At 51.4% G+C, this 17457-nt stretch overlaps 1 protein-coding gene across 1 annotated transcript in view; it reads right to left on the bottom strand.

Moving 5' to 3' along the window:
• Positions 1 to 371: 371 nt before the first annotated feature.
• Positions 372 to 17457, bottom strand: part of slc1a3 (solute carrier family 1 member 3) — a 35455-nt gene continuing 18369 nt past the window's right edge. The window contains exons 6-11 of the mRNA XM_033018769.1: positions 17082 to 17124; positions 10878 to 11173; positions 8638 to 8871; positions 6695 to 6889; positions 1688 to 1822; positions 372 to 718 (exon numbers count right to left, since the gene is read on the bottom strand). Coding sequence (XP_032874660.1) covers positions 532 to 718; positions 1688 to 1822; positions 6695 to 6889; positions 8638 to 8871; positions 10878 to 11173; positions 17082 to 17124 — 1090 coding nt within the window. The 3' untranslated portion in view covers positions 372 to 531. The remainder of the gene's footprint in view (positions 719 to 1687; positions 1823 to 6694; positions 6890 to 8637; positions 8872 to 10877; positions 11174 to 17081; positions 17125 to 17457) is intronic.

Below are 17457 nucleotides of genomic sequence, written 5' to 3'. Positions count from 1 at the left end.
GAGGGGGATCTTATAGAAACATATAAAATTATAAAAGGACGACAAGCTAGATGCAGGAAAAATGTTCCCAATGTTGCGCGAGTCCAGAACCAGGGTCCACGGTCTTAGAATAAAGGGGAGGTCATTTAAGACTGAGGTGAGAAAAAAACGTTTTCACCCAGAGAGTTGTGAATTTATGGAATTCCCTGCCACAGAGGGAAGTGGAGACTAAGTCACTGGATGGATTTAAGAGAGAGTTAGATAGAGCTCTAGGGGCTAGTGGAATCAAGGGATATGGGGAGAAGGCAGGCACGGGTTATTGATAGGGGACAATCAGCCATGATCACAATGAATGGTGGTGCTGGCTCGATGGGCCGAATGGCCTCCTGCACCTATTTTCTATGTTTCTACTGTGGTCATACTGTCCATGTCTCTATGATCAGTATCCTTCTCTCTACTGTGGTCAGTGTCCATGTCTCTACTGTGGTCACACTGTCCATGTCACAAGCAGTGATCAAACTGCTCTTGTCTCTAGTCTTGCTCCTCAAGTCTTTACATGGTGGTCTCGCTGCCGAGGACCCTCTCGTTTTCGTGATCCTGATTCATCAGTTTGTAAGGTTTCTTCATCTGCTCGTTCGCGTGGAGGTCCATCTCCTGGAGCTCATGGCGTGAGAGGTGCTCAACGATGCCGGCACCCAGGGAGTCTCCCAGCACATTGGTGGTAGTCCGCAGTCTATCCCTGTACAACACAGCATCAAAGCATGGTCAGTGGGGGAGAGACCGTTACACACCCAGTGATGATCAGACACCGGCACTGGGGGCAGAGACTGTCATACAACCATCACTGGAGGAGAGACCGTCGGACCCATCACTGAGGTAGAGATTGACCCGTCAATGGGGGAGTGACTGTTACGGGAAGACCCCCGTCCATGGTGGTACGTGTCATTGGTGGCGGTACGCAGTCTGTCTCTGTACAACACAGCATCAGAGCCTGGTCAGTGGGGGAGAGACCCCCATCACTGGGGATAGACCATCAGATGTCAACCAGGTAGAAACCCTCATCACTGGGGAATGGACCTGTCAATGGTGGAGTGACTGTCACAGGGGGAGACCCCTGTCCATGGTGTAGATTTCCAGTCTCTGGGGAGAGACCCTCCGTCACTGGGGGAGAGAGTGTCACACTCCCCAGTGTTACTCTCAATGCCCCACCCTTACTCTGTCCAATCTCATGTGGACACCTCACGTAGGCTTACCTGCCGTTTATAGACTTGATCTCCAGACCCCCTGTAACTGGGGGAGCGGCCCCGTCAATGGAGGAAGGACCCGTCCCTGGGGTAGAGACCCCCCTCACTGGGGAGACCCCTGTCGCTGGGGGAGAGTTCCCATCACATGGGGGAGAGACCCTGACACTGGGGTAGAGACCCCCATCACTGGGGGAGAGGCCCTGACACTGGGGGAGAGACTCCCCTCACTGGGGGAGAGAGACCCTGACACTGGGGGAGAGAGACCCCCCTCACTGGGGGAGGGAGACCCCCATCACTGGGGGAAGAGATCCCCATCACTGGGGGAGAGACCCCCATCACTGGGGGAGGGAGATCCCCCTCACTGGGGGAGGGAGACCCCCATCACTGGGGTAGAGACCATCAGACACCCATCACTGGAGCTGCTGGGCCGAGTGGCCCGTTTAACCGTGTGATGTCAGACTTACAGGAACCAATCCACTGCAATGATGAGACTGATGTCGTCGGTAGGAAGTCCCACTGATGTCAGGACGATCACCATGGTAACCAGGCCTGCCTGGGGGATTCCTGCGGCACCGATACTGGCAGCGGTCGCCGTGATGCTGGATCAAGAGAAAAGCAACAGGGTTACACAGTGGAGCAGAGACAGCAGTGCAGGTAGTACACTGGATAGCGCTCACAGGGTCAGGTCCACCACCCCAGCATCTATGTCATTATAGGGCGGCACAGTGGTGCAGCAGTAGTCGCTGCCTTACACCACTTGCAGCACCAGAGATCCCGGATCAATCCCGACTAAGGGCGCTGTCCGTACAGAGTTTGTACATTCTTGCCGTGGCCGCGTGGGTTTTCTCAGGGTGTTCTCGTTTTCACTTGCGGGCAGAGCACCAAGGCAAATTCCTTGTATGTGAATACTTGGCCAATAAACTTATTCATTCATCATTCATTCATTCATTCTAGTGCATGTAGGATAATGTTAGTGTGCAGGGATCGCTAGTCTGTGTGGACTCGGTGGTCCGAGGGGCCTGGTTCCATGCTGTATCTCTAAAAAAAATGCAGAAGCCCCTTAGCCTGCTTCACAGCCAACAATTCATCACCGTCCGAGTCCCACATCAACAGGATGAGAGGAGCGCAGCCCCCCCCCCCCCCTCAGAGAACAAGACCCTGCAACAGAGGCTGGCTAACACTGTAGACAATTACTTTGCATTGGCTTTGACCGGGAGAAATGCTAAAAAAATCCCGATAATAGCAATCAAAGGGCCAGGGAGTGCAGTACAACGGTCTGTCCCTGAGACAATTACTGGGCAAGGAAATAGAGCCAAGGGTGGAAGAGACTGCAGTACCTGAGACTAATAACCATGGCCCTTCGGGGAGGTGAATACGGAAAAAGTGGATACGTGGATTATAATCTACAATGTTCCCCGGATTCTGGAGCACAGTTCGGAGAACTAGCGAGGTGGCTATTCAAGAGTGTGAGAAAGGTGAAAACCAGGGGACTATAGGCCGGTTGGGCCAACATCTGTCACTGGTAAGTGCTGGAGATAGATACAAAAAGCTGGAGTAACTCAGTGGGACAGGCAGCTTCTCTGGAGAGAAAGAATGGGTGATGTTTTGGGTCGAGGCCCTTCTTCAACATCTGCAGCTCCTTCCTACACCAACTCGTAAGTGCTGGGGTTCATAGTTAATGAGAGAGCAGCAGATATGGAGAATCCGGCAGGGTCAGACTGTTTTTATGAAAGGGAAATCGGGTTGGATAAATGTTCTCAAATTGGTTGAGTCATTGAGCACAGACACGGGCCCTTTGGCCGCCCCCTCCATGCTGACCTTATAGCACCTGTCTCCAGAATGTCTGGATTTCAAGGAATCATTCAACAAGGTGCCACACAAAAGTTGCTGCACATGCTAAGAGAGCGTGATCCAGGGGTGACATAGTTAAAAATGTCAGGATGAATGGGTCATTTTTGTGTAGGCGATCGTTAATCAGTGGGGTACCACAGAGATCAGTAATAGGGCCTCAACAATTCACCATCTGTACTGAAGACTTGGGTGTACGACCAAGTGAACTGAAGACAAATTTACTGATGATACAAAGATAGGGGGGGTAATGAATTTGGAGGTGGGCAGAGCCTGCTCAGAGGTTGAGTGAGTGGGCAGTTGGTGGATGGAGGATAATGTGAGCTTCTCCACTTTGACAAAGCAGACTGTTATTTAAACAGCTTAATGTTGTTCTGCAGTGATCTGGGAGGGATATGGGGGAAAAGGCAGGAACGGGGTTTTGAGTGTGGATGATCAGCCATGATCACAGTGAATGGCGGTGCTGGCTCGAAGGGCCGAATGGCCTACTCCTGCACCTATTGTCAACGTACAAGACAACAGAAAGCCAGCATACAGATCCAGCAAGTAATTGGGATTGTCTTTATTGTAAGGGATACAGAATATCAGCTGTGTTGGCTACCCCTGGTCTTTCCCTAATTCTGCCCTTCAGAAGTTTCCAAATACCTTTCCTAGTGCCAGTGTTAGGCTCAGGGGTCTGTAATCACTGTCAGTGAGAATCAAGTATAATTGTTTTCATTAATCAGGAGTCTGATCATGAATAGAAAGGGAATCAATCTTCCACCTGTAGGTGGTAGGACCTTGAAACTACAAGGACAGCTGTGTGTGTGTGGACCACCACCATGTGTGTGAGGGGAAAGGAGTGTAGCACCGGCTCAACAGCTGGCCACTAAATACACACTGGAAACCGACACAATCATGAGTCATTCTCACCTGCATTGGACAAAAGTACACGCAATAAATTCATAAGTGATAGCAACATAATTAGGCCATTCGGCCCATCAAGTCAAAATAAAGAGGAAGAACATTGGATTTTATTACCTTCCATCACAGTGAGGAACGTGGGGAATCCACTGTGGTGGATGTCTGTGTTAACCTTTATGTAGTTTGTGTGTCTTGCTTTTTTTTAGTATGGCTGTATGGTAATTTGAATTTCACTGTACCTTAATCGGTACACATGACAATAAACTGATCTTGAAACCTTGCAAGTCTACTCTTCCATTCAATCATGGCTGATCTATCTCTCCCTCCTAACCCCATTCACCTGCTTTCTTCCCATAGCCCCTGCACCCATACTGATCAAGAATCTATCTGTCTCTGCCTTAAAAATATCCATTGATGGCCTCCACAGCCTTTTGTGGCAATGAATTCTACAGATTCTCCATCCTCTGACTAAAGAAATTCCTCCTCATCCTAAAGGAACATCCATTCATTCTGAGGCTATGACCACTTGTCCTAGACTCTCCCACTGGTGTGACAGATCATGATCAGATAAATGTTGCATTTTGCTATGCAGGTACTGTACATAGTTCCATTGAGGTGGCAACACAGGTGGAGCAGGTGGTGAAGAAGGCATCTGCCATGCTTGCCTTCTTCGGTTGGGGTATTGAGCACAGGAGTTGGGACACGTTATGACTGTACCAGATGTTGGCAAGCTGACATTTACCCCTGTACACAATACCCAGTTCTGTCGCCCTGCTGAAAGAAGGATGCCATTAAACTGGGAAGCGTGCAGAAAAAAAGTACAGTACATGGCTATTACCAGGTGTGGAGGATTTGAGTTATAAAGAGAGGCTGAATAATCGGAGCAGTTTTCCACCAGAGTGTAGGAGGCTGAGGAGTGACCTTATAGAGGTTTATAAAATCAGGAAGGGCGATAGATGAGGTGAACAGCCACAGTATTTTTCCCATGAAAGGGGAGTCGAGAACAAGAGGGCATAGGTTTAAGGTGAGAAGGGAAAGCATTAACACAAATCTGCGGGGCAACCTTTCACACAGGGTTGAGGCTGGTTCATTAACAACATTTAAAAGACCCTTGGACAGGTTGGTGGATAGGAAAGGTTTGGAGACGTTGGGCCTGTTTTTTGTGCTGTTTGACTATTCCAGACTGGCTATTCTGCTGCGATAATGCCTGGTTGTTAATCAACATGGGGGTGATGGCCGTGTTAGGAGAGGATGTCCAGATTCCCCATGGAGTGCTGGAACACAATGGGAGCACATCTCAACTGAGGCATCTTTCAGTTGAGATGCAGTCCCACTGTAAATAGGTAATTGTACGAAACAGAATATTGAAACAAGCTGTGCAATTGTAACTTTAGAATTGGCTTCAATCAGCTGTTGTTGCCTTTGTTCTGAAAGAGTTGAGAGGGATTCTCCCAATCTCACCACCTCTGATCCCACGGCACATATGAAGTTACATCCACAGCTCCACTTCTGTGAGGGTGATTCAAAGTCACACTAATCACCCTTCTTATCACTGCTGCCCTTTTAAAATAATGTTATTATAGCTGTTGTCCTTCCAGCATCTCACCTGAACCCAGCCAAGGTTAAAAACTCCCAGTTGCAGCCTCAGCAATCTCTTGTGTAGGAGGAAACTGCAGATGCTGGTTTATACCGAATATAGACAAAATGCTGGAGTAACTCAGGCAGCATCTTTGGAGAGAAGGAATGGGTAACATTTTGGGTTGAGGGGAGATGGAGACACAGAGATATGGAAGGGTAAGGTGTGAAAATGATAGAACAAAGGGGACAAAGACCAAGGTAGATGTGGAATATATCATTGTTAGTCCTTGTTCTCCGACCAGTCTGATTGAGCCTCCTGATTATATTTCTCTTTGTATACCTCGTTCCACATTCTCCTTGTTATTCTTCCCCTTTGTTCTCATGTTTTCACACGTTACCCTTCCATATCTCAGTGTCTCCGTCTCCCCTGACTCCTAGTCTGAAGAAGTGTCTCGACTTGAAACGTCACCCATTCCTCCTCTCCAGGGATGCTGCCTGAGTTGCTCCCACTGAGTTACTCCAGCATTTTGTGTCTGTCCTCAGCAATCTCTCGTCTTGCCTCCCGAGCAGCCTGGGATAATTTATTATATATTTATATATTTATATTATAGTATATGGACACATTGATCTGTTTTGTAGTAAATGCCTATTATGTTCTGTGTGCTGAAGCAAAGCAAGAATTTCATTGCCCTATCAGGGACACATGACAATAAACTCACTTGAACTTGACTGGGCTACACATCCACCTTTAATCCCACTCCCACTTACTACTGCCTTTTTTCCCAATGATTACTTGTTCCCAAAATACACGATCCCTTCTCTGAATTCTGCAATCAACAGGAAATGCACAAACTATCTCAATGATGCCAAGGTAGACAAAAGTGCTGGAGAAACTCAGCGGGTGAGGCAGCATCCATGGAGCAAAGGAAATAGGCAATGTTTCGGGTCGAGACCCTTCTTCAGACTGAAGCCAAAGGTATCTCCCAAATGCATGGCCACAAGGAACGTGAATGACACGGCAGTACCAAGTGGGACATTCCCACTGAGCACTCCTATCCATCCCAGCAGGTCAGCTATTTTCTGCTTCTGCCATCTGATCAGTGGTTTGAGATTTGAGGGGTGTGGTTGAGTAATTGTGTTACCTGATGGTGAGGATTTGGCCAAAGTTGAGGTCGAAGTTGTTCACCTGTGCGATGAATATGGCAGCAAGAGCCTCATAGAGCGCAGTGCCGTCCATGTTAATCGTGGCTCCCACCGGCAGCACAAACCTGGTAACTCGTTTATCCAGGCCTATCTTGTCCTCCAGGCACCGAAACGTGATAGGCAGTGTGGCCGAACTGCGGGGAGACGGGAGAACATCAGGACACGGGCACTGGGTCACGCCAGCACACGGGCACTGGGTCACGCCAGCACACGGGCACTGGGTCACGGCAACACACGGGCACTGGGTCACGGCAACACACGGGCACTGGGTCACGGCAACACACGGGCACTGGGTCACGGCAACACACGGGCACTGGGTCACGGCAACACACGGGCACTGGGTCACGGCAACACACGGGCACTGGGTCACGGCAACACACAGGCACTGGGTCACGCCTACACACAGGCACTGGGTCACGGCAACACACGGGCACTGGGTCACGGCAACACACGGGCACTGGGTCACGGCAGCACACGGACACTGGGTCACGGCAACACACGGGCACTGGGTCACGGCAACACACGGGCACTGGGTCACGCCTACACACGGGCACTGGGTCACGCCTACACACGGGCACTGGGTCACGGCAACACACGGGCACTGGGTCACGCCTACACACGGGCACTGGGTCACGGCAGCACACGGGCACTGGGTCACGGCAACACACGGGCACTGGGTCACGCCTACACACGGGCACTGGGTCACGGCAGCACACGGACACTGGGTCACGGCAACACACGGGCACTGGGTCACATCAGGACACGGGCACTGGGTCACGGCAACACACGGGCACTGGGTCACGGCAGCACACGGGCACTGGGTCACGGCAGCACACGGACACTGGGTCACGGCAGCACACGGACACTGGGTCACATCAGGACACGGGCACTGGGTCACGGCAACACACGGGCACTGGGTCACGGCAGCACACGGACACTGGGTCACGGCAGCACACGGACACTGGGTCACGGCAACACACGGGCACTGGGTCACGGCAGCACACGGACACTGGGTCACGGCAACACACGGGCACTGGGTCACGGCAGCACACGGGCACTGGGTCACGGCAGCACACGGACACTGGGTCACGGCAACACACGGGCACTGGGTCACGGCAGCACACGGACACTGGGTCACGGCAGCACACGGACACTGGGTCACGGCAGCACACGGGCACTGGGTCACGGCAGCACACGGACACTGGGTCACGGCAGCACACGGGCACTGGGTCACGGCAACACACGGGCACTGGGTCACGGCAACACACGGGCACTGGGTCACGGCAACACACGGACACTGGGTCACATCAGGACACGGACACTGGGTCACACCTACACACGGGCACTGGGTCACGGCAACACACGGGCACTGGGTCACGGCAACACACGGACACTGGGTCACGGCAACACACGGGCACTGGGTCACGCCTACACACGGGCACTGGGTCACATCAGGACACGGACACTGGGTCACGCCTACACACGGGCACTGGGTCACGCCTACACACGGGCACTGGGTCACGGCAGCACACGGGCACTGGGTCACGCCTACACACGGGCACTGGGTCATGCCTACACACGGACACTGGGTCACGCCTACACACGGGCACTGGGTCACGCCTACACACGGGCACTGGGTCACGCCTACACACGGGCACTGGGTCACGCCTACACACGGGCACTGGGTCACGCCTACACACGGGCACTGGGTCACGGCAACACACGGGCACTGGGTCATGCCTACACACGGGCACTGGGTCACGCCAGCACACGGACACTGGGTCACGGCAACACACGGGCACTGGGTCACGGCAACACACGGGCACTGGGTCACGGCAGCACATGGACACTGACAGATTGAGGGAGGGCAGCTGGGTCTCACCTGGACGAGGTGCCAAGAGCCGTGACCAGGGCTTGCACCATGCCGCCGATGAAAACGAATGGGTTCTTGCGAGTGATGATAAAGTAGAGGGTGGGCAGCACGATGAGCGCGTGGATCATCAGCCCCACAATCACTGTGATGGTGTACATGCCCAGCTGCCCACCCACCACACTCATGTCCTCCATCTCCACAATCTTACCCGCAATCAGGAACAGGATGCCCACCGGAGCGTACCTGGACACAGAGAGAGAGAGGGCAGGGTGAGAGGGGGCAGTAGCGGGGAGAGGGGGCAGTGAGAGGGAGGGGAGGCATTAGACAGGTACACAGTCTCACATACACCAGCCCATCACTCACATACATACACACACCAGACCATCACACACACACACACACACACCAGAATATCACACACACACACTCATAAACAGAATAGACACACACACACACACCAGGGACTTGCGGGCAGGGGAAGCAAAGCCTCACCTGTCATACTCCCAATGAAAATAGCTGTTAAGAAAAGTAAAGAAAAATAATAATAAAATAAAATAAATAGAAAGATTTTTCCACAGATCTGTTATAAATGTAATTTCTATATGAATTTAATAATTTTTTATAGTAAAAATCGCCAAATTTGCACAGCTCCACTGCGAATACATGAAGAGGTGAGAGGTGAGGCAGCAACAAGCTAAGCCTCCCCTCTGATTGCACAACCTCTTAGAAACTACATGGAGGGCGGGCAATAAGCGTGTGCCTGTTACCATCTCTATGTATGTCACCAATGTAATGCGTGTAATCCTTTCATTACATGTCCTCACCTTCCATAGTCCAGGTAACGTATTTCACATATAAAGATATTATATTTGTGCTCGCTGGTCTCACATTAAACTGCATAGAAAAAGCTCCAGGGGAGGCAGCGATCACATCTGCCTCACAAGTGGAGGAAGAGCGAGGGTCAATTACGTAGACGCTGCCTCACTCTCCCTCCACTCCAGCAGCGGCGGTGCAGACCAAAGATCATAGAGTGGAGCAAGATACACCACTCGGTGAAGAAACGGTCATTGGGAAGGTAGACTTTGTCGGTACATTAAAAAGTTATTGGATTTTTAAAAAATAGATCTATACTTATCACAATAATAAAGTCAACAATTTTTGTACTTCTGTTCATTTTTGTTTAGTTCATGTAAGGCAGGAGTCTCCAAAATATGGCCCCCAGGACACATCAGGCCCACCACCTGATTTTTCAAGCTCAGATTCGAGTCGGGGAACACAGCGACCCAGGGCTGCTCTTAGTGTTGTTACCGGTTAGATCCCTCAAATTGTCAGAGCCGAGACATCACTGGGCCGCCGTGAAGAAGGTGCAATGGTGCTGTGGGGGGGTTCGGCGGCGGTCAGAATGGGACGGCTGCGGGTTATAACGTGCCATCGTTCCTCTCTCCCTTCTCTCTCTCTCTCTCCCCATTCTCTCTCTCTCTCTCCATTCTCTCTCTCTCCCCATTCTCTCTCTCTCTCTCCCTTCTCTCTCTCCCCCCATTCTCTCTCTCATTCTCCCTCTCCTTCTCTCTCTCTCCCCATTCTCTCTCTCTCATTCTCTCATTCTCCCTCTCCTTCTCTCTCTCCCCATTCTCTCTCTCTCATTCTCTCTCTCTCCTTCTCCCTCTCTCCCCATTCTCTCTCTCTCCCCGTTCTCTCTCCCCATTCTCTTTCCCCGTTCTCTCTCACTCTCCCTTCTCTCTCGCTCTCCCTTCTCTCTCTCTCTCTCTCTCTCCCTTCACTCTCCCTTCTCTCTCTCTCTCTCCCTTCTCTCTCTCTCATTCTCTCTCTCTCCCCCTTATCTTCTCTATCCCTCCCTCTCAGCCAGGGCTCCACCCCTCTCTCTCCTTGGGGAGGCGGTGATCAATACAGGAGGGGCCGGGCCACTGATACTAGCCAGTGCCTCCCCAGGCATTGACCTCACCGCACGTCACTGACACACACACAGTTGACTCACACACACACACTGGTCCATCACACACACACCAGCCAGTCATACACACACAAACAGAATAGACTCATAAACATACACATACACAGTCTCACATACACACACACACACACAGTGGACTCACATGTACACTCACACACAGTTGACACACACATACACACACACACACACACACAGGTGCTTGGGGACATGTAAAGCACACAGATGAAGTTAGCAAGCTTAGCCCGAGGTCTACATTGTCATTTACTACACTCAGTACCATGTGATCACGGACACCAGGCGCATAATGGCTTCGTTGAGACAGTTGAAGAATTCTGCGACAGCTCTCCCCTCCTCCTTCATGGCTCCGATGACCAGGCCGAAGCCCACGGAGAACACCACAAGGCCCAGGGCATTGACAGAATTGACGGTGCCAGGGACAGGGACCAGCTCGTCTCTGGCCTCCAGCAGCAGCTTCATGGCCTGTGTGACATTGGTGATGAACAGGGCTGGGCTATGGCTCACATTCCCCAGTGCCGCTCGGCTCACTTTCCTTCTGTCGTATCCTGTTTTGAACTAAACACAGAGGACATGCAGCCATCAATCGGGATTCCACGCAACTGCACGGCGGACTGTTGCAGCAGGTAGTGCTGCTGCCTGACAGCACCAGAGACCCGGGTTGCATCCTGACCGCAGGGGGCTGTCGGTGTGGACGTGGCACATTCTCCCTGTCTCCGGGTTCACCGGTTCCCTCCCACAACTCTGAGACGTGCAGGTGACTGTGAGTGGGTTGAGTGGTCTCTGTAAGTTGCCCCCAGTGTTGGCAGGTGGTGACAGTGCTGGGGGGAAGTTGCTGGACATGTCAGTGGTTATTGGGATCTGAGAGCCAGCATGGAGATGCCAGGCTGAATGGCCTCCTCCTGCACCCCAAGGAAGTGTGAGTATTGGAGATGAAGCCCTAATTATATAATAATAATAATACATTTTATTTATGGGCGCCTTTCAAGAGTCTCACGGACACCTTACAAAAATTTAGCAGGTAGAGGAAAAACATGTAAGGGGAATGAAATAAATAGTAGAGACATGACTAGTACACAAATTAAAGACAGAATTCAATACAAAACACAGTATGAGGCAATTAATGCACAGATGAAAAGGGACGGGGACGTGGGGCTAAGGATAGGCAGAGGTGAAGAGATGGGTCTTGAGGCGGGACTGGAAGATGGTGAGGGACACGGAATTGTGGATCAGTTGGGGGAGGGAGTTCCAGAGCCTGGGAGCTGCCCTGGAGAAGGCTCTGTCCCCAAAACTGCGGAGGTTGGACTTGTGGATGGAGAGGAGACCGGCTGATGTGGATCTGAGGGACCGTGAGGGTTGGTAGGGGGAGAGGAGGTCAGTGAGATATGGGGGGGCCAGATGGTGTAGGGCTTTGTAGGTGAGGATCAGGATTTTGTAGGTGATCCGGTGGGAGATGGGAAGCCAGTAAAGTTGTTTGAGGACTGGAGTGATGTGATGCCAGGATTTGGTGTGGGTGATGAGTCGGGCGGCTGCGTTCTGGACCAGTTGGAGTCGGTTGATGTAGGTGGAGCTGATGCCAAGGAGAAGTGAGTTGCAATAGTCCAGTCGGGAGGAGATGAAGGCATGGATGAGTCTTTCAGCAGCGGGAGGTGTGAGAGAGGGTCTGAGTTTGGCGATGTTGCGGAGATGAAAGAAGGAGGTTTTAATGACATGGCGGATGTGAGGCTCAAGGGAGAGGGTGGAATCAAAGATCATGCCAAGGTTGCAGGCCTGGGGAGATGGGGAGACAGTGGTGCCATCGATGGTGAGAGTGGGGTTATTGATTTTGCTGAGTGTGGCTTTGGAGCCTATGAGGAGGAATTCTGTTTTATCGCTGTTGAGTTATACACCTGGTAATATACACCTGGGCCCACCAGTGAAAGGAACTTTACAATGGTGGGGGAAAGCATCGGGACTTCCTGAGAACAACCCACTCACCTCATGCATGGGGTGGGTCAAACCTACTGCCAACTCAATCCCGCTCACCATCTGAAATACGAAATACCCAGGAGAATCTATCTGAACAAGTAAACATGGACAACAGGAGCAGTTGTTGGCCACTCTGAGCTGCAGCATGGCATCAGGGCAGGTCAGATTGTGATCTTGGTTCCACATCTCCAAATACCCATGACAAACGTTCACATCCTTTCTCGAGAATCCTTCTGCCCCTTTTGACCCTCTGGCCTTCATCAGTCTGGGTATTGAGTGTAGATGTTGGGAGGTCATGTTGCAGTTGTACAAGGCGTTGATGAGGCCACATTTGGAGCATTGTGTTCGGTTTCAGTCGGCTAGAGGAAAGATGTTAAACTGGAAAGAGTGCAGAGAAGATTTACGAGGATGTTGCCAGGACTTAAAGGCTTGAGTTTGGGCAAGATTGGACTTTATTACTTGGAGCAGAGGAGGCTTAGGGGTGATCTCATAGTGGTGTGTAAAATCATGATGGGAATTAATAGGGTGAAAGCCAAAGTATATTTCCCAGGTATGGGAATCAAGAACCAGAGGACGTAGGTTTCAGGTGAGATGAGAGAGATTTAGTAGGAACCAGTGGGACATCAGCGCCAGAGACCAGGGTTCAATGCTGCCTACAGGTGTTGTTTGTACGAAGGTTGTACGTTCTCCCTGTGACCAAGTGGGTTTAGTTTAGAGATACAGCACTGAAACAGGCCCTTCGCCCCACGAGTCCGTGCCGGCCAGTGATCCCCGCACTTTAACACTAACCTACACACATTAGGGCCAATTTACAATTATACCATGTAAATGAACCTACAAACTTGTACGTCTTTGGAGTGTGGGAGAAAGACGGAGCTCCTGGCGGTCACGAGGAGAAACTCCGTACAGACAGCACCCGTAGTCAGGATGGAACCCGGGTCTCTGGCGCTGTGAGGCAGTAACTCTACCGCTGCACCACCTTGGTTTTCGCCAGGTGCTCCGGTTTCCTCCCACATTCCAAAGATGTGCAGGCTTGTTGGTTACTACTGTTGTAGCAGAATAAACCACTGGTGTGTGGGATAGGAAACTGGGAAAGAGACTTTTGGTGGCACAGACCCAGCGGGCCGAAGGGCCTGTTTCTACGCTGTATCTCTAAACTAAACTCTAAACTAGACTTGTTAACACATGTAGGTATGTGGACAGAGCTGCCAGAGGAAGTATTTGGGGCAGGTACTATAATAATATGTAAAATACATTTGGCCAGGTACATGGATATGGAAGGTTTAGAGGAATATGGGCCAAACTGGAGTAAATGGGGCATCATCGGTATGGACGAGTTGGGCCGAAGGGCCTGTTTCTGTATTGTAAAACTTATGACATCAGTCTCTGAGTGTGGAAAGTCCCCTCAGATCACCTCTAAATCTCTGCCACCAATCCTAAATCCATGTCCTGTAGTTTCCCTTCGTCCTCATGAGGGCAAAGTTCCCTGCAATCGACCCTATCTCTAATATAACTCAGTCGTGGCTCTTGATAGCCCCCTCCACTTCAGGGAGCAGAGACCCAGCCTCTGCTGTGTCTAGGGGCATTCAGAGAGTCCCCGGGCCTGACCCGAGCTGTACGGAGCTCTGTTCTGTCAGTGTGCCATCGCACGTCTAACGTGTAGGTGCCAGGAGGTGAGTCAAGATTCTCAGCCCCTGGCCTGTTGTATCCACAGTGTTTATGTGGCTGGACTGGGGCTGGTTCTGGTCACCAGTGACCTCCGGGTGTTGATGGTGGGGACTTGTTGAAGGTGATGCTGTTAACTGCCAGAAGGAGGTGTCAGGCCGTCTTGATGAGTTCATGTTCAAAGGTTATAGGAGCAGAATTAGGCCATTCGGCCCATCAAGTCTACTCCGCCATTCCATCATGGCTAATCTATCATTCCCTCTCAAACCCATTCTCCAGCCTTCTCCCCATAACCCCTGACACCCGCACTGATCAACAATCTATCCTTAACAATTGTTAGGTGCTCCCCCCCCCTGGTGAATGTTATGTACTTACCTTTCTCTGTTTCTCTCCCGAGTGCAGGCCTCGTGGCTGTGAGTCTGGAATCACGGGGTTAAAAGGCTCCTGTACCCGATTGGCCAAGCTGCGTCAGGTGACGGGTGACTCATCTGAAGCTTAAATACCAGAGTCTCCCAGGATTCTCTCTCTTCTTTGTTGACCCTGACTTGTGAGCAGCCTGCTGGTGTGAGCTGAGGAAGGCCTGGCCACATGGCATAGATCTTTGTGTACTTTCACCATTACTTGTTAACAAATATTGAATTGGGACGGACAAGGGCTGACCTTAGTGTTTTCGGGTATTTTGTTTCAGGGTTATATCTCTTTAGGCAGGTTTTAGAGTCTCTGGTTCGACGGCCCATTACGTGGCTGGCTGGAGCACTGTTTAATTGTTTGTTAGTCCATCCCTATCCCTGACTGGGTTGTTTAAATCAGGTTTGGGTTTTGTGTTCCATTGAATAATTAAAACTATTTTTGAACTTGAACCTGGTTTTTGACTTATGTTATGCGGCTCTGAAGTACCTGCATTCGGGAGTCGTAACAATATCCACTGACGACCTCTGCAGCCTTCTGTGGCAATGTATTCCACAGATTCACCTCCCTCTGACTAAAGAAATTCTGCCTCATCTCCTTTTATTCCCAGGCTTGTAAACCTCCTCAGCCCCATCTCTAACGCCAGCACATCCTTCCTCAGATATGAGCCCCAGAATAAGGCAGTTCGGTATTCCGAAAAACGCAAGGATTCATGGGATTTTTCAAAGGTCATTCGAGAATTAAAAAAAGCAGATGGGGTGCCTGGTAGCGGGGGAGAGCGGGGTATAACAACGAGAGAGAGGGGGCAGATGTGCGTGGGAGACGGGGAGACGGTGAGAGGTTTCAGTTAGACAGACAACCACTGGTAAAGCCATGGCTCGTTGTCCTCAATCGAGAGAATGCAACTTCAGAACCCCCTCGTCTCGACCCCGCTGGAGATCTCCGCGGGCGCAAGGAACAAACGATCTAAAGTTTGCGTTGTGTGAACTGAATGTTCTTAACGTCCTCGTCATACACCGCCGTTTTGTGAGAGCGGTTGGATCTTGGGATGGTGGAGTCAGCAGCCGACAAGTGAGCGGGCCGCGGTAGCTGGTGCCTGTCCGCTCACTCGCCGCTGGAAGAAGTGACACCTCTACTCCCCGGGTCGGGCGCTGCCTCCTCGACCCCGCTGCTCGGCGGCAGCCAACCAGGATTCCAGAACATCGTTGATGCCTCACGTCAGCTCCTGATCCCACGCCGCCTGTCCGGACAATGTCACCGACGTTGGTTGAGCTGAAGCTGGGATCCAACCACCCTCACAAACACCAGTGTACGGCAAGGACGAGGACGTTCACTCAACACAAACTCCAGGTCATTTGTTCCTTGCGCCCACGGAAATCCCCGCTCCCATCCATCCCAACCACGGCACAAAAGCCTAATGTGAAGGAGCGTCTTCTATCCAAAGGTTCATGGACGGGAGTGTCGACCCAGGCCCGCAGTCAGTGAGGAGGGGAGACGCCGGCCCCAGCTCGACTCCGCCTGCCCCGCCACTGCTTTATTTCCGCGCCGCTGGGCGCTCCACCGCTCCCGTCCGGCTCCCACTGGCCCGGGGCCGCGCCCCCGGATGGGACACTCGGGATGGGACGGGGACGGGGTTGGGGATGACCCAGTGGCGGCTGGATAGGGACGAGACGCATGTCTGCACCCATACAGCGGCATGGCCGCCGCGAGTGTTTAGCCCGAGCAACATATGGCCTGTGCATGCGCAGTCGGAATACCGAACTGGCTTATTGCTCACAATAGTCCATGTGTGGTCTGACCAGCACCTTGTAGAGCCTCAGCATTACAGCCTTGTTTTTGTGTACCAAATTGTATGATTCCACACTTTGCTACGCTGTATTCCATCTGCCACTTCTCTGCCCACTCTCCCAACCAGTCCAAGTCCTAGAATTTAGAAGATTGAGGAGGGATCTTATAGAAACTTACAAAATTCTTAAGGGGTTGGACAGGCTAGATGCAGGAAGATTGTTCCTGATGTTGGGGAAGTCCAGAACAAGGGGTCACAGTTTAAGGATAAGGGGGAAATCTTTTAGGACCGAGATGAGGAAAACATTTTTCACACAGAGAGTGGTGAATCTCTGGAATTCTCTGCCACAGAAGGTAGTTGAGGCCAGTTCATTGGCTATATTTAAGAGGGAGTTAGATGTGGCCCTTGTGGCTAAAGGGATCAGGTGATATTGAGAGAAGGCAGGTACAGGATACTGAGTTGGATGATCAGCCATGATCATATTGAATGGCGGTGCAGGCTCAAAGGGCCGAATGGCCTACTCCTGCTTCTATTTTCTATGTTTCTATGTTTCTGCAGAGTCCCTGGTCTCTCTACTCTACCTGCCCCTCCACCTATCCTCGTATCATCCGCAAACTTGGCCAATGTGCTGACACTTACCTGTTTAAAGCAAGCTTCGACCAAATTCGGGGGAAACATGTTCCTGTGGAGTAAATAGATAAGTGTTACAGAGATGTCAGAGATTGCACTAAGTCCCTCTCCCTCTGTCAGCTCCAGCTTGGATCATCCAGGCTGGGCTTGAAACACCACAATGTCGGAACACTTCCTCCAGCCAGGAGCTGGGCTGTGCAAAAGGAACTTGGGATAATAAAACATATCAGGTCAGCAATCAGTAAATAATAACAGGGATAAACCTGATTCATGTTAGTAACAGTTGAAGGGACAGAGGGGGGAGGGGGGGGGGGGGGGGGGGGGGGGGGGGTGACAAGACTGCTAATGGTACAGAGATTGGAGATTAGCAAGTCATGAGGAGATG

This window comes from Amblyraja radiata, chromosome 3 (genome assembly GCF_010909765.2).
Source record: "Amblyraja radiata isolate CabotCenter1 chromosome 3, sAmbRad1.1.pri, whole genome shotgun sequence".
Lineage (NCBI taxonomy): Eukaryota > Metazoa > Chordata > Chondrichthyes > Rajiformes > Rajidae > Amblyraja > Amblyraja radiata.
Note: the sequence above shows the minus strand (reverse complement) of the source record. Positions and strands in the feature narration are given on the sequence as shown.